This window comes from Notamacropus eugenii, chromosome 2 (genome assembly GCF_028372415.1).
Source record: "Notamacropus eugenii isolate mMacEug1 chromosome 2, mMacEug1.pri_v2, whole genome shotgun sequence".
In the NCBI taxonomy this organism is placed as follows: Eukaryota; Metazoa; Chordata; class Mammalia; order Diprotodontia; family Macropodidae; genus Notamacropus; species Notamacropus eugenii.
The window spans coordinates 395,396,851-395,421,214 of record NC_092873.1 but is presented as its reverse complement, the minus strand read 5'-3'; the positions used below and the strand labels follow the sequence as shown (position 1 = coordinate 395,421,214).

At 34.2% G+C, this 24,364-nt stretch overlaps 1 protein-coding gene across 5 annotated transcripts in view; it reads left to right on the top strand.

Annotated features, from left to right (window-relative positions):
* The window catches only part of LYST (lysosomal trafficking regulator), a 261,878-nt gene that overhangs the window by 121,774 nt on the left and 115,740 nt on the right, over positions 1–24,364 (top strand). For all 5 annotated transcript variants that reach the window (XM_072647543.1, XM_072647542.1, XM_072647544.1 and 2 more), the window contains exons 11-19: positions 2,319–2,428; positions 3,849–4,275; positions 6,366–6,510; positions 7,503–7,676; positions 11,059–11,219; positions 13,043–13,233; positions 15,477–15,722; positions 17,158–17,331; positions 18,098–18,247. In XM_072647543.1, the coding sequence (XP_072503644.1) occupies positions 2,319–2,428; positions 3,849–4,275; positions 6,366–6,510; positions 7,503–7,676; positions 11,059–11,219; positions 13,043–13,233; positions 15,477–15,722; positions 17,158–17,331; positions 18,098–18,247 (1,778 nt within the window). The remainder of the gene's footprint in view (positions 1–2,318; positions 2,429–3,848; positions 4,276–6,365; positions 6,511–7,502; positions 7,677–11,058; positions 11,220–13,042; positions 13,234–15,476; positions 15,723–17,157; positions 17,332–18,097; positions 18,248–24,364) is intronic.

Sequence of the window (24,364 nt, the reverse complement as noted above, 5' to 3'; positions counted from 1 at the left end):
ATGATTCTTTTTATCCATTATGTCAGGTCCATCACTTATTTTTCCTTCCTTCCTTCTTCTTTCTTTTTTCCAGACCTGTTTAATTGATGTAAGGAATTCCTGTAGATAAAACTCCCTCTACCAACGAAGCAGCTATTATGTAACTTCTACTCTTAGTTGCCTGGGACACTGAGAGGCTAATGACTTGCCTAGAGTCACATAGGCATTATGTATCAGAGGAGTGACTTGAATCCAGTTCTTCTTGACTCCAAGGCAGGCTTTCTAACAGCTATGCCACATTGCCACTGCCCCCCCCCCCCCATTCTTTCTTTTTCCAGATTTACCCCACGAGGGTATATTCCCTTATTTCACACTAGACTATTTTAATAATAATCTTAACCTTTTAAAGGTTTAAGAGCTTATATTATTCTACTTTTTCTCCTTTAAATCTAGATACTATATTCTAATTACTCTTCCAAATATCACTTTGATCATGACATTCCTCTATTCAAAAGCCTTTAATGAACCCAGACTGCTTATATGATAAAATCTACACTCCTTAATACTCAACCCTACCACCATCTGGACCCACCCTACCTTTGCAGATTTTTCTCTTATTACACATGCACACACAATCCCTCTCAGTTTTTTACTTACCATTCTTGGAATATTCCTTATGCTTTCCTACCTTCTTTCCTTTTTTGATCATGACCTTCCTCTCAGTGATCTTAAAAAGGTCCCCATTCTAGCCAAATCCTTTCTAGCCTTATAAATAAAATTCAGATTGAGTGTATTCATCATCATACTTTCTTTGACTGTACCAATATGAAGTGGCTCTTTTAATTTCCTTAGTATTCATTATGTGTAGTGTTACCATTTGTCAGTTAATTACATACCACCTTGCACAATCTCTTCCATTGTGATATTCTGTTATTTGAATCTTAATTTTTTTCTTGGGTTTGTTTTTTCTCTACCTAATTAGCTTGTAAACGCCTTTAGAGTATGGACCATGTCATATATTATTTTATAATACCCTAAGAAATTAGCACACTATTTTGCACAGATTAGGCACATTGTAAATATTCATTGTTTTGACATTAGAACAAGGTTTGTGGTTTTTTAGACTTTCTGGTTAGTTTCTCTTCCAAAGCTTGTTGAGGTATATGCAACTGTACTTATTCATAGATAGCAGAGCTGGGAAAAGAGCTTAGATATCTTGTAATCCAAACCCTTTTGAAGCTGGAGAGATTGTTACCAAAGTCAAACAACTAGGTAGTAGCAATTAAGATTAGAATTCCTGTTTTCTGACTCTTTATCTAATGTTCTTTACGCTACATCAAATTGTTGCTTTTGTGCATCCTCCCATGCTTACTGTTTGGTTTGTGTGTAATATCCACTGTACATGTGCATAGCACTAAGCTTTAACACGTACACGTGTGTGCATTAATTAAAATAATTAATATATGTATATGCATGTTGTGTGTGTGCACATGTACGTGTGTGTATTTTTATATTTAACACACATGAACACATTGTTGCTATTCATCCATGTCCAACTCTTTCTTACCCATGGGCCATACTGTCCTTGGGGTATTCTTGGCAAAGTTACTGGAGATACTGGTTTGTTATTTCCTTATCCAGTAGATTAAGGCAAACAGAAGGTAAAGAATTTGCCCAGGATCACACAGCTAGTAAATGTCTGAGGCTGAATTTGAACTCAAGTCTTCCTGACTCCAGGTCCAGTGTTGTATCCTCTGAGACATCTAGATTCTTCTTCATATATACATACAAACATATAAATATAATGCTTTATATTACATAGATACATCTGTATATATAGATGTATCTATATATTCGTATAGCATTATAGACATGTAGCAGTTAAAGTTTTGTATTTTCATCTATTTATAATATAATACTTTCATAAGCTTAAACAAGTTTTGATGGGTAATAATGATCAACCATTTATATGTAGTAGTGTTATTTTAAAGCATTTAATTTGTAAAATAATTTTTTAAATGATAGTTACAAGCTAAACATTTGCAAGGTACTAAAAGAGTAGAATTTTTTTAGAATTAAAATTATTGTTAAGTTTAAGTTTCATTTATCAAATGCTATATTCATTTATATTTTTTAAAAATATCTTTGTTCTATATATGGTGTATATAATGTTCCTTAAAAAAAATGTTCCAGTTGAATTCTGTTAGATACCTGTTTGTTTCTTTGACAGATTTATCAATTTAAAAAGTCGTGATCCATGCACATTATGACAGTGATAGATATTTGACCTTGTTCAGTAAAATTTAGTGGTGACTTTTTTTCCCTTTTTACTAACTTAGCATGCCAAATAGTACTGATGGATCTCTTGGTGTCCCTGATGAGTTCAAGAACATGTTCAGAAGAGCTAACCCTTCTATTGAGAATATTTCTGGAGAAATCTCCTTCTACAGTAAATATGCTATCATTTTAAAATGACTTGTGGGCCATTTGCCAGAATGTATTATTTTAATTTTAGTCATCCATACCTTTACATTCAATAGTTATTGTACATTGAATTTTGGATGATTACGTCTGGATTATACAATACTGATATGATTTTTTTTTTCTATTTACGTGGTCATGCAATTTGGATGATTTTCCTCCTACCATAAATTTGTGCTCAAGAAATGCAAACTAATTTAATATCAGCCAAAAGAACGTAATTAGGATGTTAAACAATATTTTAAAAATATGGTGAATTCTATAGCTAAATATAATTGACTTTTGAATTAGATATGTTTAAGATTATCCATATCAACTATTCCCTTCTACTTTGGAAGTAATCATAAATTGACTATACATCCATTAGGTTTACTTATCACTTTTCCTCAGTACATTTATTATCTTCTACCACATCACCAACCATAAATGTTTGTGGAGTGCTTATAGGGTGCTGTGCTAGCCATTAGAGATACAGAAATATAAAAGACACACTCTGTACCCATGATTGAACCTGACAGTGCAAATTCTGGCGCACTGTGTTCTACATTATCTTATTTTCTCTTTTCAGTGGTTTCCTTTTTTTTTTTTTTTTTTTAGTCTCCCACATTTTTATGTGATCTAAAGGAGGGATTTCTTGATGCTGTTAACCAAAAGTTTTATTATAGCCAGAGCTGGGACTTAAGTGTAGATAAGGTTGGCTTCTAGGGGATGTAGCTTTTTAGGTGAAGGGTTCAACAGTGAAAACTTTTTCATATATGTACATATGTTTATGGTCAGAAAATTCTGTCCTCTAATGCATATAGATATTTATTTTGCATTAAATCAGTTTTCATGTGTTATAGTGAAGGCTCAAAACTTCCACATGAGATCCAGTTTTTGAAACTTGCTTATGGGAGTTCAAATACTTTGTCTCAGCTTTGAATATAGCGATCCCACTTATGTTGAACATAGATATATTAAAATCTGAGTGGTTAGAAAACTCAAAAGGTGTGGAATAAGTTGAAAAGTAAATGTAGTAGATTGTGTTAATACTCACAGTATGAACTTAACTAAGTTTCACTACTAGAAATGGTTCTTTGTATCATACATTTTCACTTAAATTCTTAAGCTGACCTACCAAAAGGTTCCGGAACAATGTCATTTATAATCAGTTTCCCTTTTAGAAATTAATCATAATTATATTTTAAAAACAAAAGCATATGTTGTATGTTTCATTACTAACCAGAATAAAATGTTTTAATTACATAATGGTTAGGCAAGTGATTCAGTAAGAATTCTGATTTGCATGCTTACTTTTATTTCTTTAGTTGTAAATTTTGTTTCTAAGAAATTTTTATATACTTGGTAATATCAATTTGATTGTAAATTCTCATTTCTTTTTTCCCTAGGAAATTCTTCTTAAGGGTATCCTGAACATTATTGAGGCTGATATTAATATGAGTCCATTACAATATCTAACCTTCCCTTTATTTCATGTACCAAATTTAAGCAGCAGTTCCTTTTCACAAAAATATAGTAGTATTCTCAACAATAAGGCTATTGGGTTGCTAAGAAGGGCAAAATTTTCTCAGAGTAAGAAAGAAGTTGATAGTGAGATGTTTCCCCATCAACTTCTTTCATCTTGGCATGTAGCCCCAATCCACTTGCCTTTGGTTGGGCAAAATTGTTGGCCACATATGTCAGAAGGATTCAGTGTTTCATTGTGGTTTAATATGGAAAGTATTCATGAAGCAGAAAGTAGCTTAGAAAAAGGAAAGAAGATAAAGAAAAGGAAGAAGTCATCATTTATACAAGATGACAGCCTGGAGGATGCAGGTATGAAGTTCCTTGTGCTCATTTCTTTCATAAGATGAATGACGTGTGACTTGCATAATGAAGAAATTTTTGAGGATTTTAGAGAAGAATATGAAACATTCCAACTTTCTGTTAACTTGTTCATTATTAATATATTTTTTCCATATATGAGCAGTCTCTAGCTAATGTATACTCTTCTTAAAAACAGATGCCTTTGCCAAATAACCATAAGAATTCTTTTTCCCTTTCTATTGCTGGCTGCTTCATGGCATTTCCTCACCCATCTTTTCTTTTCCTTTACTTCTCCATGTTTTATTATTGCCCTGAACCTTTCTCTAGTGCCCCATTTCCATTAGCTCCAGTACTGACTACATGGCTGGTCCAGTTGTGATCTTTGCAGGAAAAGAGAAGAGTAGATAGGGATGAGGTTTGGATAAATCCCTCATCATTTGCTCTTACTCTGTCTTTAAGCGTAGTTTCAGAATCAGGTTGCTTCCATTTTCAAAGTCATTTCTAGAACAGAAATCCCCTCCACAGTATCTTTTGACAATCCATCCTCTGTTTGAAGACCTCTAGTTAAAAGCAACCTACACTCTTCTCAGATAGTCCATCCCCCTGTTGGACTGTCTAATTTGTTAGGAAGTTTTTTGTTTGTTTTTATCTTTTTTTTTTTTTTAAGACGTTAAGTCCAAGTCTGCCTCTACAGCTTCTAGTTCTGCCTTCTTGGTCTTAATCAAAACAAGTTCATTCCTTTTCCACATGATGGCTTTTCAGATATTTAGTCATTATTTCCCACTGAAGTTTTCTCCAGAGTAAACATCCTAGTTCCTTACACCTCACCATCGATTCACTGCAGCACTCACCACAGCAACTATTCTGAATCTTTTCATTCTTCTCAGACTTCTCACAGTACCTCTTCCAACCACTTGAGAACTCTACCTCATTCTTCACTAGAAAAATTGAGAACATTTGTTGAGTGCTTTCTCTTCTACCCCACTCATCTCCCGTCACTCATATATCTTCCTCCATTATTTCTTCCTTCACTCCTTACACGAAGCGGTGACCATTCTCTTTGCTAAGACAACCCATTCAACATGACTTCTTGATCCCATTCTATCCCATTCTTTTCCAGCAAATTCTCTTCTATGCCATCCCTCCCGCCACTTGATTCTTTCCCCATCTCCTGACTGCTTCCTTTTTATCCATAAGTACACTCTTGTTGCTCCCCCTGCTTAAAAAATCCTTATTTGATTCATCCATCCCATTAACTGTTGTCTTATATCTTTCCTAGCTTTAAAGACTAAACTCCTTGAGAAAGCCATCTGCATTAGATGTCTTTACTTCTCTCACTCTGTTCGTAATTCTCCAAGCCTGACTTCTGATCTCATTGTTCAACTTATATTCTGTCTCTCAAATTACCAGTGATCTCTTAATTGACTCATCCATTGGCCTTTGCTTAATCTTCATTCTTCCTGATATCTGTGTGTCCTTTGACATTGTTAATCACCTTCTCATTGATACTCTTCTCTCTAGGTTTTCATGATGCTGCTCTCTCCTTATTCTCTTTCTCTCTAACTACTTCTTAGTCTCCTGTGTTGAATCTTCGTCCAGGCTCCTGCCACTAACTGTAGGTATCCCCCAGAGTTCTGTTGTAGACCATCTTCTCCCTCTATACTATTTTTCTTGTTGATGATTCTGAGATCTATCATAGCCTACTTAAGAATTTGTAGCCCTTTAGTTATAATATTTCAGACCTGATATTTGAGATTTTATCTGATTTCTTAAATTATAGTCACAGATACTACAAAGGTGCCTCCACAAGTACAAGGCATATATTTGTAAATCTCCTTTAAATCCTATAGTGGTAGCTCATTTATGAAAGCCAAATGTATTAAAATTTGCAAATGACTTTAAAGGATTTACTTCTTTTGGTTGAAAGACAAGTATTTACTATATATCATAACTTAGAAAAAATAATATTTTAGAATTTCAAAGCATGTTTATTGGTGATTAAAATGGGTGAATGTTAAGGGTATTAGATTTTTTAAAAAAATTTTTGGTTTTCAGTTAGTTTAATTAAATAATTTTCTAATATCTGCTTTTTGCCTTAGAATTGAACAAATCAGAAAGTGTGGAATATGTGAATTCTGGGGAGAAACTTGTAGAAGAAGGCTGCATTCATATAATTTCATTAGGCTCCAAAGCATTGATGATACAAGTGTGGGCTGATTTGAGTACTGGAACTTTCATCTTTCGGTATAATTTTTTTTCCTTTCAATAGTAACATATATTTAAGTAACTTATTTTAAAATTTTATTTTTAAATCTCATACTAAAATTTACCATAAAATGTCATTAGAATGACAAAAAATCTAGAAACAAAAGGAGAAGGTCCATCCTGATAGTTATAAATATGAATTCCATAAAAATAATCTTGATGGTAAATTATTCTAGTTCTACTTCATTAAGATCTTATTCACTGAATGGGCTTTACCTCATACTGAGACCTGGGAAAGACTTAGTTAGCCTAAAAAGGCATATGGTCTCCCACTGCATCCAGGGCTGTCTCTACTTGGCCAGATCTGTACCTTGTCACTGGACTCAAGTGGCTCTGGAGGAGAAAGTGAGGCTGCTGACTTTGCACAGCTTTTCCTTATCATTTTACTTGCAAGTCATGCCATGACCTTCCTAATGTCATGGTCCTCCTCAGGAATGAAGGACAAACAATAACAACAATTTTATAGACCAGAAAAATTTTTTTTCAGACAACTGTTAGAATACTATTACATTAAGCACTTTTTTCATGTTGGTTATCATAAGTTATAGCATAAATTTTATAAATTGGGATTTTCCTATTTAAATATGGAAACAAAAGCCAAATAGTTCATTAGAAAAGAATTGAATTATTCCTATTTGTAGGAATTATAGCTAGTATTAAATGAAGAGTAGCTAGTATAAATTAAATGTTTACATATTGCATTAAAAATAGCTTATTTTTTAAAGAGCAATGAATATTAACTAAACAGCAAAATGTATATAGGTTGTTTAATAACTGAATTCTAAAAATTTTACTTGTTTTAACAGAGTTGATGAATGAAATTTAAGAATAATCCAATCTTACTTAGCTAATTAAATAATATGAGAATGTGATAAGATGTGAACTATTTAATTTAACTTATGTGTGCTAAATATTAAATTCAGAATTTTTTACAGACTGTCATTCTCTGCTTTTTTTATTTTTTATTGGAGCATGTGCATGGATCCAAATGATGATATGAAAGCTGGATTGTTAGCACAAGTTGAATCACAGGAGAATATTTTCCTTTTGGGAAAATGGCAACATTTAGCATTAACGTACTTACAACAACCTGAAGGAAAAAAGAATATCCATGGAAAATTTTCTATGTGGGTCTCTGGCCAGAGGTATGTGTTTTAGAGAATGACTTATTAAATTTGATTATAATTTTAAACTTAGTCTTCCATGTTTTCTGAAATATATTTTAAAATGAATTCAGTTAATAATTTCCTTTTTTAAATAAGCTGAGAATCCATTGTTTTTTATATATTTTTTCCTGATCCTTTCTTATTAGAAAGCAAAGCATGTTACAGAACAAACCTTTGAAATACATTGTTGAAAATTATTGTTCTCTCTCATTTTACTGTTAGAGGATATTTTATTTTGAAGGAATTGTTATTTGTGATTGTTTTTAAAGAGATGAAACACTTGGTAATTTAGACTCAAAATCAGTATGAAAGAAACAGGAAACAAAATCCCTGCTCTTTAGGATGTTATAATTTGAGGGAAACACTTAACATCCATGCGTATGTATTTACTCTTGCACAATAACAACAAAAATAACTGCTGACATTATACTCTCCTCTAATGCGTATATCCATGGGACCTGGCAAATGACATCAACAATAATGCTTCTCATTTATAGGATGCATTTACATTTTACATAGTACTTCACAAAAACCCTGAGTGGTAGATGCTGTAGAGATTGCGACTCATTTTACATATGAAGAAAATGAGCTTCAGAGAAGTTAAACAGCTTGCTCCAACCATACAGATAATAAGAATAATAAGGGTCAGAGGAGGTATTTGAATTCAAGTCTCTCCTGATTTCATTGTCATACTATATTGCCTCTCTTTATAAAATGAGAGATTTGGGCTGGATGATCTCTGAGTATTCCTTTGAACTCTGAATCTTATGATTCTCTGGAAGACAAAAAAACAGGTTCAAGTTAAAAATTTATTCATCATGATTTCTTGAATTGTAGAGACTAGGAAGGATTATAGTATGGAGGGGCTGGATGAATATTTCCAGAGATTGTTTCAGTGCTTTGATTTTATAGTAGTTAACTGCCCTGGCTTAAATGGAAGTTATAAGAGAGCCCTAAATAAGGTAGGTACTTCCTTTGTTCCTCCTCTTACCCTACAATTGACTGGAAGAAGGAAGAATGAAAGGTTTACTCAGAATGATAGACTGTCATGGTGAGTTTGATGACAAATGGGGACTGTTACAAGAGGTGGGGGAGTTGAGGGAAGGGAAAATTTAGAGGGCTGTACTATCATAGAGAAGAAAAGGAAGCAATGGACAGTGCAGCCTAGGAAGGAAATACGTAGATTGACATGCACTCAGTGCATCTATGGACTTTAATAGGACATATTTAACATATTTGACTTCAACTTTAACTAACATTTGTCCCTGTCCTTATATAACACATTCTGGTAAGGAGATTTGATGTTCATATAAAATTTAAAATGATACAGGATTAGTGGAAAAGAGAGAGAAAAGTCAAGTGCTTCTTGAGGTCCAGAAAAGGGACCATTCATGAATGGAGTGATTAAGAAAGACCAGTTTCCTCTTAAACATCTCCAGTTGCATGAATGTCTCAAGTTTAACATGTTCCAAACTGAATCATCTTCCAGACGAAAGCCTTCCTGGATTAGCATCATGATCTTCCCAGTCACTTTATTTCAAAATCTCAAAGCTCTATTTGCCTCTTTATTCTTTACTATTCCTATGCATCTGATTCTTCCTTGATCACATCTCTTCATACATTCTACCACTGTCCCAGTAAGGCTTTCACATTAACAGTGCAAGTTTTTAAGTGTTTGTCTTGTTTTAATTTCCACTTCTTTCTCTTTTATACGTCTCTGTTTCTAAATTACTTCAAAAGAAGTACCATTCCACCATGGATAGTATACAACAGCTTCTAGAGTGTTCATCAAGCAAATTATTATAAGCTGTTAATAACCTTAATTTTGTTGTTATTTTTATCAACTGATGATAGTTGTAGGTTAATGTTCCAAAATAAGGCATAAATAAATGTCACCCTAAAGAACAGTTCACATCATCAAAAATGTGTTGTCCAAAACATACAAGATGTGCTTTTATTCTCTAGGGATACAAGTGACCCCAACAGAATAGCCTCTGCCCTCAAGGAATTTACATTCTTCTCTAAGGAAATAACTTGTACACAGTTAAATAGGTAGGAAGTAAATGCAAAACAATTTTTGAGGGAAGGATTAACTAAGAGAGGGATTAGGAAAGACGATGTGTGAGTGGTAGGTACCCTGTTAGCTAAACCTTGACGGAAGCGAGGGATTCCATAAGATAGAAGTAAGACAATGTTTTCTGTGCTTAGAGGCAGGATATAGAATCTCTTATATGGGAAATAGCAAATAGGAGAGTTTGTTTGGATCCCAGTATGTGAGATACAACAGGAAGTCTCGATCTATATTGTTAAAGGCTTTAAACACCAGACAAAGTTTATACTTTATCTTAGAGACAATAGGAAATCACTGTAGCTTCTTGGCCAGGTGAAGACATGTGTCTTAAGAAGAATTATTTTGTCATATCTGAGTTACGGCTTGTGGAAGGAAGTAATTGGAGACAGGGAAGCTATTCAGGAGATGATGAAGGCTGGAACTAAAGTGCCAGAAATGATAATGAAGAGAAGGGGACAAGTGTGAAAGATTTTATGTCGATAGAATTGACAAGACTGGTGAAGGTGGTTGGTAGGAGAGTGAAGGATTGAGGATGCCTTTGAAGTTGTGAATATGGGTGGCAGGAAGAGACCTTGGTGCTTTTATATTTTTAGAAATAGAGAAGTTAGAATGAGGGATGATTTAGAGGAAATTCATAGTGAGTTTATAGTTTTAAATATGATAATACTTGAGATAGAAATGGAGCATCTTGATGGAGTTCCAACAAGCAGTGATGATATCTGTGCTGGAGCTTAGGGGAGAGATAAGGGCCAAATAGATATATTCAAGAGTCATCTGCATAAAAATAATAACGAAACCCATGGTAGCTAATGAGATCACTAGGAAAGAGAAGAAGACAAGAGGGCCTGGGCAGTCAGCATCTCAACTCATGGTTTATGAGGTGTATTATGATCCAGCAAAAGATGAGAATGTAAACTGTATAATGATCATTAGAAAAAAATCGTTGAACAAATACAGATTAGAAGTATTCACATGTAAATGTCAAATAATACATTATAAAGGTGAAAAAATAAGAATTTTGTTGTTAACAGAGGAAGCAATTAAGGAATGAACAAATATTTATTGGTCCTATTTTTGTGGTTGGCATTATACTAGGCACAATGACTTTGGGCCTAATCACATTGTTTTTGTGGTACAAATTATCCATCTGTGACAAAGGAGGGAGGGTGATGACACTTTACATATACAAAAGTGAACAGACTTTTAGAAAAATTTTTAAACTTAGATTTGAATTGCCTTAATGCTTAGTACTCTGTGCTAATGGGCTAATTTAACTAACTTTAATTTTAGGAAGCCTGATGTTGCTTTGGATTACACACTTCCCAAGAGAACAAGTTTATCATCTGACAGTAATAAAACATTTTGCATGATTGGTCATTGTTCATCATCCCAAGAAGAATTTTTTCAGTTGGCTGGAAGATGGGATCTGGGAAATTTACTTCTCTTCAATGGTATGTTTTTACTCTTTGAAATTTTCCAAAGAAGTTTGATAATTAGATAGATAATAAATAGATAATAGGATCTATTTGTCTTATTATTTTTTTGGTGCCTTTGTGATTTTTGTATCAGTGAAAATGCTTGTCATTTTCACCTTATCCCAGCATCTTTCATATACATTGTTTTTCTGTCTAATCATTCAGCTGGTGTAGGCTATGTATCCCTTAATGCCAGATTATTTCAACAACTTTCTGGTTATTATTCCCTATTTCAACTCTCCACTCCGATCTATCTTCCACTCCATTATTAAAGTGATCTTCTGAAAACTAAATCTGACTGTGTCGCTTCCCTATTCAAAATAAGTCCGGTGGCTCATATTACCACCAGGATCAAATATTAAATCCCCTACTTGGTTTTTAAAGCCCTTCTTCACATGCTTTTTTCCTACCTTTCCAGTCTTTTCTTCTTATTCTTATACCCCTCCACATACTGTACAATCCTGTGACACTGGCTTCCTTACTATTCCTCAGACAAAATATTCCATTTCCTGACTGTATTTTCCCTGGTTATTCTTCATGTTTGTAATGCTCTCCTTCACCTCTGCTTCCTGCCTTCTCTGGCCTCCTAGCTCAGCTCAAATTTTCTCTTCTGCAAGGAACCTTTCCTGGTCCCTCCCACCCAACCTTCACCTGCCTGTTAGTTTCTCTTTGAAATCACCTCCTTTCTTTTACATTATATGTATATATATATATATATATATATATATATATATATATATATATACACACATCTTATTTGCACATTTTTTTTCCATTATTTTTGCATTATATACATAAGTGTATACATACATACACACATATATTTGCATTATTATTGCATCATTAGAATGTGACATCCTTTAGGGCAGGGACTGTGTTTTTGCCTTTCCTTTTATCCTTAGTGCTTAGCATAGTGCCAGGCACATAAAGCACTTAACAAAATGTTTGATGGTGATGATGAAGAAAAAACATTAATTTAAAAAATTAAGACAAAAATAATGATTTGTGTTATATGTGTCTCATTACTGTTATTGTTTTTGTCAAAAATAAATTTTTATTGCTGTTTTTTGTTTTTGTATCATCTATTTCCCTCTGTATATCTGCCTTTAACTTCTTCTAAAGAGTCATAACGGTTTTTTAAAAAAGAAAGAATACAAAATAGTTCAGCAAAACCAACCAACATCTCAAAAAAAAATATGATATTATATGTAGTATTATATGGGGATATAATATATATATACTGTATAATAATATGTAGTATTATATGGGAGATAAAGCTCTTTTCTGGGGTCACATTTGATCATTCTAACATCAAAATACTCAATTTAGATTTGTTTTGTTGTTTTTTCCATTTACATTGTTTTAGTCGTGTATTTTTTTCCCTGGTTCTCCTTCATTTTGTATTAGTTTATATAAACAGATCTATGTTTCTTTGTATCTTTATGTTCATTGCTTCTTACTGCACAACACTGTTCCATGACCTTTATGTCAGTCAGCAGGTGTTTATTAAGCACTCTGTGAAGACCTAGGGTTTCAAAGAAAGACAAAGACATTGTCCCTGCCCTCAAGGGGCTCACAGTTTTGTAGGAGAGACAGTGTGTAAGCAGCTGTGTAGATGCACGACAGGGAGAAAGGAGACGGAAAGAATTAATTGTCTTAGGAGACATGGCCAGAAACCTACCACGCTTCCCCCTCCCCCAAACAAAACAAAACACTATAGTTTTCAAATCTCTGCTTTTTATGAATTATTGAGATTGCCACATTTTGAAGAACTAACTACTTGTTTTCCTCCAATGTAGGAGCCAAGATTGGTCCACAAGAGGCCTTTTATCTTTATGCTTGTGGGCCAGACTACACTTTTCTAATGCCTTGTAAATATGGCAAGTCAGTGAATGATTACTCCAAATACATTAATAAAGAAATTCTGCAGTGTGAACAAATCAGAGAACTCTTTATGACCCAGAGAGATGTGGACATTGATCTCTTAATTGTAAGTTTGAAAAGTGATTGGAGAATTTCACAGTACTGTGTTTGTGTTTTGTTTTGTTTTTTATTTTGTGATTTCTCAAAATTCTTTGTTTTAAATAAGCTTTGGAAGTCTTTCTCATTTCTTTCCTTGATTCTTCATTGTTTAAATATGATCTTTTTTGAGAAAAATGGTACATTTTGATACTCAGCCCATTTGCCTCTGTAGAGTTTTTATTACTTGGGCTGTTGGAATTGTGGTAAAATTGTTGTAACACTTTCCAGTTTTGCAAGTTACTTATGAATTTGGGAGATAAATATTTATGAGTCATAAAATGTAGTTTATTACATTTATTTATGAGGCATTATTATTAGAGATAAGCATATTAACCTTATTTATCTTTTTGTTGTTTATCTCCTATGCCTGATGCACAGTACAGTCCCTGTACATAATGGGTACTTAATAAATGTCAGATTGACTCTTACCGCATGCCCCCATATTTTGCTATTAAAATAGCCCTTCCTCTGTAAATAATTTTTTTTTACTTCTGTGTTTTGAAATAGATGCACATATAAGTCTCCTTTCTTAGAAGATTAATAATACTTTGGCAATTAATATCTATGAAAATCTAAAGAAATTAATACTTTGGTACTTTCATTATTGATGGTTTTGATTATTTCAGTCTTTCATTTTGCTCTCAAATTTTGATGACAGTGTTCTTTTAAAAACTGTTCTGCTTATTTTATATGCATCTAGCACCATAGGTATAGCATAGCATCCCTCTTCACCTAAGTAGAGTTTCTACAACCAAAAATACTCCCCCTCAATGAACCAGACAAAATCGAGTCACCTGAGATGAGCCTTCCCAAGTTTATTTAGCTTGTTCTTCAGGTCACAGATCCCTTAGCTTTTACTTAAAGCCTTCTGTAGTTGACAGAACCTGCTAGAGTCTGTACTGTGCTGTGATCCTGTGAACCCAGAGTTAGCTACATACCATGATGGAGGACTGACTTAGTATTGTAGTGGAGGAATGTTAATATTAACAGAAAAAGGGAAGTGTGAGATAGAACTTGAAATAGAGTTTCTAGAAACAGTAATGGGAAATTTTCAAGAACTTTTAAAAAGCATTCACATGTTGACTGTGCATTAGCAAAGCAGCTAAGTGTATTTTGGATAGAGCACTGGACCTCAAATCAGGAAAAGCTGAGTTCAAATCCAGCCTCACCTTTATCTGCCTCAGTTTCCTCATCTGTAAAATAATAGCACCTGCCTCGCAAGGTTGTTGTAAGGATCAAACTAGATAATATTTGTAAATAAAATACCTTGCAAATATTAAAGCACTTGTATAAAAGCTAACCACTGTTATTATTAATGTAATTTGGTATTAATATTTTGATCTCATCTGTTTCTTTTTTGTAGAAAGTAATGCTTTGAATTTGTTTGTATAGTATTATGCAGAGTGTCCCAAAATCCCCAAAGTCTTAGTGCAGTTTATTTATTTTGATTTTATTGTCATTTCCAAATTATCTGTCACCTTTCTACGCTTTCCCCTCCAATTGAAAAGGCAAGAAATACTATATCCATTATACCTCTGAAATCATGCAAAACATATTTCTACATTAGTCATGTTTCTAAAGAAAAAAAGGCAAGGAAAAATAAAGATCAATCTGCATTTAGTACAGTTTAAAGTTCTAAAAACTTGAAACTTTTGGGAACATTTCATATGTGTTTTAAACAACTATCTTTTAAATGTTATGTTGTAGAATTAGTAGGAAATGAAAATCTGTGAGGTATGGTGGGTTCTGTTTTATAGTTTTTAGCATAATTTTCCAAAATTTTTAATTTTAAAATGGTTTTGGAACAAAAACTTTAACTTGCTATTGCACTAGGAAAAAATGAAAGCTCCATTTGATTACATTATTAGATTTGCTGACTTTTCACATTTCATTAAAATAAAAAGAATGAGCTACTTTGAAATAATTTACTTTGGAAATTGGTTGAATGAATCTAAAAGGAGTAGTTGTGGGGTTTTTTTTCCAAATTTATCAACATGTTCTTATAGTTGTTTTGATTTCAGTCAGACTTTGATTTTTTAGTGTTTCTAGATACAGTTAATTTTGTAATCTTTGCCATTCATTTCAAACATTATTGTGCCTTCAGTGTAATAATTTTCTTCCCTTTATAGAAAGAGTGTAAGGATTATTTAGAAATTTTACTGTTGCTGCATGTGTGTGTTTGTCCCTGAAGCACAATCATTTGTTTTTCAGGAAGGTCTTGCTGTAGTTTATTCAGCTTGTTATCCTGCGCAGTACACAATCTATGAGCCAGTTATTAGACTTAAAGGGCAAGTAAAAACTGTGCAGTCTCAAAGACCATTCAGTTTAAAAGAGGCTCAGAGCTTTTTGTTGGAACCTCATCATTTAAAGTGTCTCCAGCCCACTGAATACAAATGTCTTCAGGGAATTCTGCATGAAATTGGTGGGACAGGTGCATTTGTCTTTCTCTTTGCTCGGGTAAGAATTAGAGATTGTAGAATAACAAATTAATGTGCAAAACTAAAGTCATCTCAGTTATTAAAGGTTAAATTTGGCATTGCTCTGTATAAACAAATTTATGATAAATTTACATTTTAATGAAAAAATTGCATAATGATAAAAATGGGCAAAACACAGATTTTGTCACAAGTAAAAGTATTGGCCTGTTAGATGATCTTCTAGTATCAAGTAGCTATCAAAGCTTTTCTGTTACTCACACATATCTATTAGAATATTAGCCTTAAAGGCCAAGTGAAATATAGAAGTTGTTCAAGTTTGTGAAAAATTTTTGGCACTATAATAAAACAGCAGGCATGCATCATTCATTTCCAGCTGGTATTCTTTTCTATCAGTACGATTCCATCTAAACAAGAAGTGTTAGTCGATTTTTCTTGATATAGTATTTTGAATGAAGTGTTCAAACCTGAAAATCGTAATATGTTTTGGCTATACATAAACAGAGTTCTTTGATTTATCAAGCAAAACAATTTTGCCATGTTATGCCTTTTTTTGTGTAAAATGGGGGTTTTTTCATCTGTACTAGTTATAAGGGCAAAAAAATATATATCTCAATTAGCAGTTGAAAAAAGATTTATAGGTAGCAGTATCATCAGTGAGATCAAGCTTTGGGAAACTTTACCTCCAAAATGAGCCCAACTTCAAAATACTATTATAGTTTGTGTGTGTGTATGTATGTGTATACATACATACATATACACACACATATATATAATTGTATGTTTAGAACTCCTGTGTTTTAAATTGTCATAAATTCTTAACTTTTTTCAATAAAATATGAGATTAAAAATAATAAAAGCAGCTTAGTATTATGGGTAGATGATTGGAATTGGACTCAGGAACACCCAAGATCAAATGCCTCTTTATATTTACTAACTCTGTGACTCTGGGGCAAGTCATTTTTTTATGTGCTTTACGACTTATCTACTGAGTTGTCGTTTGTAAGTCTGCATTTAAAAATGAAGATAATATAAAAGTAAAGGCTATCAACAAAACACAAAAACAGAAGGAAATTAATTCAAGTCAAAATTGAAATTCAGGAATCCTTTGATCTTACTTTAATTTTTATTAAAAATAGAATTATCATTCTTGCACTTTCAGAATACTACTTGTAAGATGTTCCTGGGATTTGTAAGACTGTCACTTTAGCACTTGAATATAGGCAACTTTATTTATTATTCTTTTTTTTTTTTTTGGTTTTGAGGAGCTCATAACTTCCTTTTTCAGTTAAATATACTCAAGATCTGTAGCTACTCAGAAGAAAGAAAAAACTGTAGGTAGAGTATAAATGTCAGAATAAGCTTTCAAATTATGTAAATGGATAGATATTACGTAACATTAGGAAATTGTCTTTATAGAATATACCCTTACACATTTTTACCCACTTTATTTTTAGGTTGTTGATATCAGTAGCTGTGAGGAAACTCAAGCTCTAGCTCTACAAGTTATACTTTCATTAACAAAATACAACCAGCAAAGAATGCAAGAGATAGAGAATTGTAATGGACTTTCCATGATTCATCAGGTGTTGATCAAACAAAAATGTATTGTTGGCTTTCACGTTTTAAAGGTACGGGACTCTAAACTGTTTTCATGCTTTTGAGTTTAATTAAATCTATCTCTTCAAAAGCCTTTCATCAATAATCAGTTTTGTGTTCAATTATAATTGTTCTTGCAGAAAAAAGGGGAAAAAATCAAATGCTTTTCCTCTATTTAGAGGCAGTTGTCTGAAGCAGTTCATTTGTGATAATTATCACATACGGGCCACAGGGTTGAAGTGCCCATAAGAAAATGTTCTAGATTATGTAGCAGTTGAATTTTTATGACACATTTAATACCTTTCCAGTCAGTAGCACTTCTGTATCTTCTAATAGCACCTTCCTTTGAAAGGCTGGTTTGAGAAATGGATATTTATTTGTAACATACAGTTTTTATTCTCCTTAACTAATTAAATTATTCAAAATTTATTATTTTTGGCTGATCAATGATTTCTATAGAATAAATTACTAGAACCAATTCATGAGATATAAGGCAAGATTGATTTTTTAGTTTGGTGTTCTTAATGTTTGAAAATCTGAATATAGCTAGGAAACACTTAAAACTTTGATTTTTAAAAGTTATTCACTAGATGACTTTACAAGCACTTTGTGCAATGTAGATTGTCAACAATATTTTGAATTTAATGTCCTAAGTGCCACTTTTCCTGCTATGGAAAAGGACTAAGCCTTTAAAAAAGAATCAAATAAGTAAATATTTGGAGTCAAACATTTAACAAAATCCTTCTGAACTGAGTTTTTAGATTAATTAATAAGTTTGTGTTTTTGCTTTTTCCATAGACCCTTCTTGAAGGTTGTTGTGGTGAAGAAATTCTCAGCATAAATGAGAATGGGCAGTTTAAACTGGATGTAGAATCTACTGCAATAATACAAGATGTTAAATTATTAGAAGAACTGCTACTTGATTGGAAGATATGGTCTAAAGCAGAGGCATGTACTTTTTAACATTAATTTGTCATTTTTCTAAGAAGAGATTCAGTGTGATATTTTCACATAAAAAAAAATATGTAGCTTATTTCTATTTGTGAATCATGGGCAGGTCTGGAAGCTGGGCAGAATGGGCACACATAATTACTAGAGCTATATCCATTTTAGAGATGGTATGATGGTAAAGTTAAGGAAGAACTCGTTGATCAAAAATAGGGCATGAAGTTACTAAGTACTGAAGAATTTCAGTTTTTAGCATCATATTTGTATTGTAAATTTGTAAAGTCCATGCTGCAGGGTATAAGTTGGTGTTCAGAACTCAAAGCTAGAGTAATAAAGTTTGGATCAAGATATCTAACCTGAGGTTGAAGGATTAGAGGCTTAAGGTAGGACAGTAAATGTAGGAGAGGAGTTCAAGTATCTAGGTACTGATCAGTGTCAAACCAAGTATAAGGGATCAAGTAGGGAAATGAATTCAGATTGAGCAATGAGGGTCAACATCTCAGTACGTGGACTATATTAAGCAGCATTTCTAGGCATCAGTGCTCAGATGTCCTGGTATTCTGAAGAGCCCACAAAGTTCCAGTACTAATCACCATCAGAATCAACTACTGTCTGAGATTTTAGGATGCATTAACTTAAGGGAATTTCCATAATATTAATAGCTGGAACTTTTAATATCTTGAGGAAACAAACCAGATAAAGATGTACCTAAAGTGAATGAGCCAAAGTAGTAATATATGAGTAACATAATTAGTTCATTCAGTAAATGTTAAGAACTTATATTGCATAACATTTTATGGCTACAGAACATTTTTTAGGTGGATTGTCTTATTTGGTTCTCAGTACACCTCTGTAGTGTAAGCATTGCTATTTCCATTTTTATGGATTGGGGAGGAAAAGGAAGCTGCTCAAAGTCACAGACCTTGTCAGTTGCTGAGTCAGGGATTGAAGCCTACCATGTTTTCTTCCACAGAAGGAAAGCTATAGAATTAAGAGGGGTTGCAGAAGGCTTCCAGTAAATGAAGGGATTTTACTTGGGATTTAAGAGGAAGCCAGAGAAGTAAGTAGTTGCAGCAGAGGATGGAGTATTTCAGATATGGGGGACAGCCAGAGAAAATGCCATCATGAGCCAAACAGAGCATTTTGTATTTGATCCTGGAGGCAGTAGGGAACCATTGGATTCTCTTGCTTGGAGGTTGCTGGGAGGAGGTGGCTGTGATACGATTAGGAAAATTGTATGATTTTGGAGGACGAATTCAAGTGATGAGAGACTTGAGGCGGCAGACCCGCCAGCAGGGTATTGGCAGTAATCAAGATGCGAGGTGATGCGTGCCTGCACTGGAGTGGTGGCAGTGTCAAAGGAGAGAAGGGGGCGTATTCTAGAGATGTTACAAAGGTAAAATCATCAGGCCTTGGCAATAACTTGGATAATGGAGGAAGGAGAGATAGTGAGAAGTCCAGAATGTCTCCTATGTTGTGAGCCTGAGGGACTAAGAAGATGGTACTGCCCTCTACAATAATAGGGAAGTTGAGGGAAGAGAAAGTTCAGTTTTGGACATGTTGAATTTAAGATGTCTACTGGATATCCAGTTTGAGTTGTCTGAAAGGCAGTTGGAAATGCAAACTTGGAGGTCAGTTGAGAGGTTAAAGCAGGAAAAATAGATTTGTGAATCACCGTCATAGAGATGGTCATTAAATCCATACGAGATAATGAAATCAGGAGGATCCCATAAACGAGACAGAGAAGGGGTTGTCAGGTAGGTAGAAGGAGAACCAGGAGAGAGCAGTGTCATAAAAACCTGGGAAGAAGAGAGTATCAAGAAGGAGAGGAGAGTGATCAACTGTTAAGACAATGAAGAACAGTCAAGGAGAATGAAGGCAGAGAAAAGGCCATTGGATTTAGCAACTAAGATCATTAGTAACTTTAGAAATGAAAGTTTTGGTTGAATGATTAGATCAGAAACTGGATTGTAAGAGATTAAGAAGAGGGAAAGGAGAGAAAGTGGAGGTACCTGTTGTGGATGGCCTGGTTTTCAAAGAGTTTAGCTACAAAGAGCAGTTGAGATACAGTATGATAGTAGGAATAGAAAGATCAAGTGAGATTTTTTTTTTCAGGATGGGAAATATATGGGCATATTTATAGGCAGTAAAGAATGCTCCAGTAGACAGGGAGAGATTGAAAATACATAAAAGAATGCGAATGACAGAGGGGGCAATCTAGAGGAGATAGGAAGGAATGGGATCTCTTGAACAAGTATGAAGCCAGGTTTCAGTGTAGTTGGAACATGTGGGAGAGGAAACGATTTACGATGAAGGGAAGTTTTTTGGTGTATAGGACAGGCATTCCAGGAGGCACAATGGAAGGGATGGATAGAATTAGGATGAAACTTTAGTGGGAGAGGGTTGAGGGAAATGAGAGTGAAGAATTAGTTGGTAGGGTTTGTGAAATGGGGTTTGGATGATGATACACAGGAGTTTAGAGTCACTGAAATGTGAAGGGTATGACCAAGTATGGGAATGTTGAAGAGGGAGCCTCTCCTCTTCCCAATGCACATTGGAGATTGGTCTGGAAACAAGTGCAGGATGAAAGGGGAATCACATAGTCAGATAGGAGGTCCTGCTTCACAAGTTCCCTTCCCTCCAAAGGCTGAAGATTTGGCTAGAGATGAAATTTGAACCTGCACAGTAGGAGAAAGAAGGCCCATTCCCTACCAGCTTCCCTCAGAGGGTGGATGCAGTGAGAGATGGAAGGCCTGAAATCAAATTCTGTTTCTGGACTGAGTACAGCCACCTGATTGGCTTAGTACACTGTATCTCAGGACTTGTGAGCTCAGTCAGTCCATCAGCTTTAGCATCTTCAGTTGCAGGAATTACAGAAATTCACCCCTGTATATGGCCTAGCTTTTTTTTTCTAAGGCACATTTGTTAAATTCAGTAGCTGCTAATTAAAACCACTTAGGGTCAATTGCAGTAATATTTTCTCGCTTTCTCAGTGTTTTTTGAAAAGTGCTTTTATTGTTAAAATCTTTCATCTTTCCTTGGGCAAACACCATCTGTTAATTTGCCCATGGTTTGGTAACTTCATTTTAACAAACAACACTTATGGTAATTTTAAGTTGAACAAATTTAATGGTTTTTTTAATTACTTTTGAATTGAACAGACATTACCACCTAAAGATATTTGTGCAGCATGTGCTATATTTAATATTGGGGGAGTCAGAACACATAACACAGTTCCTACTGTCAAGTTGCTTATGTTCTAATGGAGGGATAAGAAAAGTCTACAAACAGATAACTTCAAAGTAGAATGTGTGATGAGTATACGTAATTATTTTAGGGGGCACAATGCTATAAATATTTCGAAGAGGGAGAAGTAAGTCATACATAGTTGGGAAAGGGATCAAGAAAGGTTTCGTTGAAACTATGCCTTTTAAATTGACCCTGGAAAGATTTGTTGTATTATGACAGGCAGAAATGTAGAAAGATTTTTCACTGGGAGTATAGCAGGAGAATAGGTAAGGAGATGTAAAAGTATTGAAATGCACTGGGAGTAATACAATCCTATTTGAGTATAAAGTAACTGTAGGTAGTAGTAGAAGGTAAGGCTGGAAAGATAAATTGGGCTGATGGTATAAAGAACCTTGAATACTAGGTCAATAACTTTGGACAATTGTAAACCATAAAGGTTTTTGAAGGGGAATGACAAGCTTTTTGATGTATGTTTTGCTGATTTTGTAGAATGGTTTTGCAGCAGTGGGGAATCCTTTTGGGATTTGTTCTGTGAAGTTTGGATTCAGTCAAAGGGCCACGCTTGAGAGCCACATGTGACCTCAAGGTTACAGGTTCCCCACCTCTGGTTTGAGCATGGAAAAAGGGATGTGTTAGGTGACTATTGTATTGCATCAGTAAGAAGCAATGAAACTCAGTGGCAAGGAGAATGGAAAAAGTAATGGATTCAAGACATGTCAGTGTGATAGAATTAATAGTATTTAACAACTAATTGAATGTGTGGGGATGGTGAAGGAGGAATAAAAGCTGACTTCAAGGTTTAGAGTGTGGCTGATTAGGAGAAAAATAAAGGCACTTACAGAAATGGGGAAGCAAGAAGAATGTTTAGGGGAGTTTAGCAGAGGACTTAGGGAAGAGAAAAAGGGGAGGGGAAGAATGTTTATTAAGTGCCTGCTATGTGCCAGGCACTGCTAAGATATATAGATAGATATAGATATAGATACAGATATAAATATTACCTCATTCAATCCTCATTCCAGTTCTGAGAGGGAAGCACTGTTGTTATCCCCATTTTACAATGGAGAAAATTTAGGCAGACAGGTTAGGTAGATTGCCTAGGATTACACAGGTAGTAAGAGTCTGAGACTGATTTTGAACTCAGATTTTCCTGACTCCAACCTTCATGCTCCATCCTTTATGCACCTAGCTGACTGGCACATAGCAGCCACTTAATGAATGCTTGTTGAATTTGGGTTGGACATACAAAGTTTGAGGAAAAGTTCAAGTAAAAGTGTCTTATAGACAACTATAAATATGAGATTAGTTCATGAGAGAGGTCGGGGTTAGAAATAAAGATATGGGAGCATCTGTCATAAAAATGATAGTGGATAAGTTTTGCCAAGGGGAAGAGTATATAGAAAGAAGAGATATAATGATGGAGTCTTAAGGAACATCTGTATATAGGGGTAAGAGAAAAAGATTAAGAACCAGTGAAGACAAAAGTGGCAAGTAGAATATTTGCCCTAACATGCACATTAAGTGAAGGACTTATTTAGTGTATATTCCTTTCCATTTTAGTGTATTCCTTTATTTTTTAGGGTTTATTAATGAGACAGTGACAGGGGAAAAGATTTAGAGGCCTGAAACTGAAACAGCTTAATTATGCTTTTTTGTTAGGAAAAGCAAATAGTGAGATTGTCAGTTATTCATAGCTAATAAAGTTGAAAATTAACTTTGAATTTTGTTTTTTGGGGATATCCCTATTCTTTTATAAACAATCAAGACTTTAATAAATATTTGAGAAAGATTTTTTTTAGGGAGGAAGAAAAAGAAGCAGCAGCAACATGGCCTTACTGGATAGGGAGCCAGCATTGAGTTTGAGAGGACCTGGGTTTAAGTCCCACTTCCAACACATGATGACCCTGTGATCCTGGGGAAGTCATTTTACCTCTTAATAGCTTGTGCAAATTTCTATGACTCTTAAGTTACAAAGCAATTGTTCTTTACACATCTTTTTCTCCCCAAGAGTTCCCTATGCCAATGAAATAATAGATTCAAGCAAAGAAAAATATCTTTTGAGTCTGCATTTTCAAATGTAGAATTTCTCGTCACCCTGATCTGCAAAATGAGGGGTGGGGTCAGGAGCTAGATGACTTCTGAGGGCCCTTCAAACTTTTAAACTTGTGAGTGTATGAGCCTTTGAAATTGTTTACTCAGAATGCCATAATAATCTGCAAATTGGTTTGTTATTTGGTGTTTTAGTATTTTAATTACTGGAAAAAATAAACTGTGTACTTTAAACTTTACTAGTTATTTTCTTTTAGTATCACAACTAATAATTTGTAACAATCTACACTGTTAGCATTATTTAAATAAGTAAGCACTGCCTTTTAAGTTGTGTAGGAAACATTGGATTTTACACATATATTTACCCTTTTTGTGTTGTTTTAATGTAAATTCACCAGCCAAAATAATAACACAGTGTCTTTGTACATTTTTGTACATTGAGTAGAGAGCTCACTTTTTAAGGTGAAATAGTCTTCTGAGGATATTTGTATACCACTTATTTCCAGAATGTGATCATTTATTGAAACATCAAATACAAGTATGGTGGAAAGAATACTGTATCTAGAGTCAGTGGACTTGAGACCCAATCTTGGTGCCCCTGCTTACTCCTGTGTGACTGTGGGCAAGTCACTTAACAAAATGCTTCCAGGCTTCAGTTTCAACTGTAAAATGAAGGAGTTGGATTAGATGATCAATTCTTAAAGGCCCTTCCAGCACTAAATATGATTTTAAGGAAAAACCACATCTAAGTACCACCTATCTAATGAATCTTTTCAGTTCTGCTCATTAAGAACTAACTAAGTGCTGACTAAGTATAAGGGT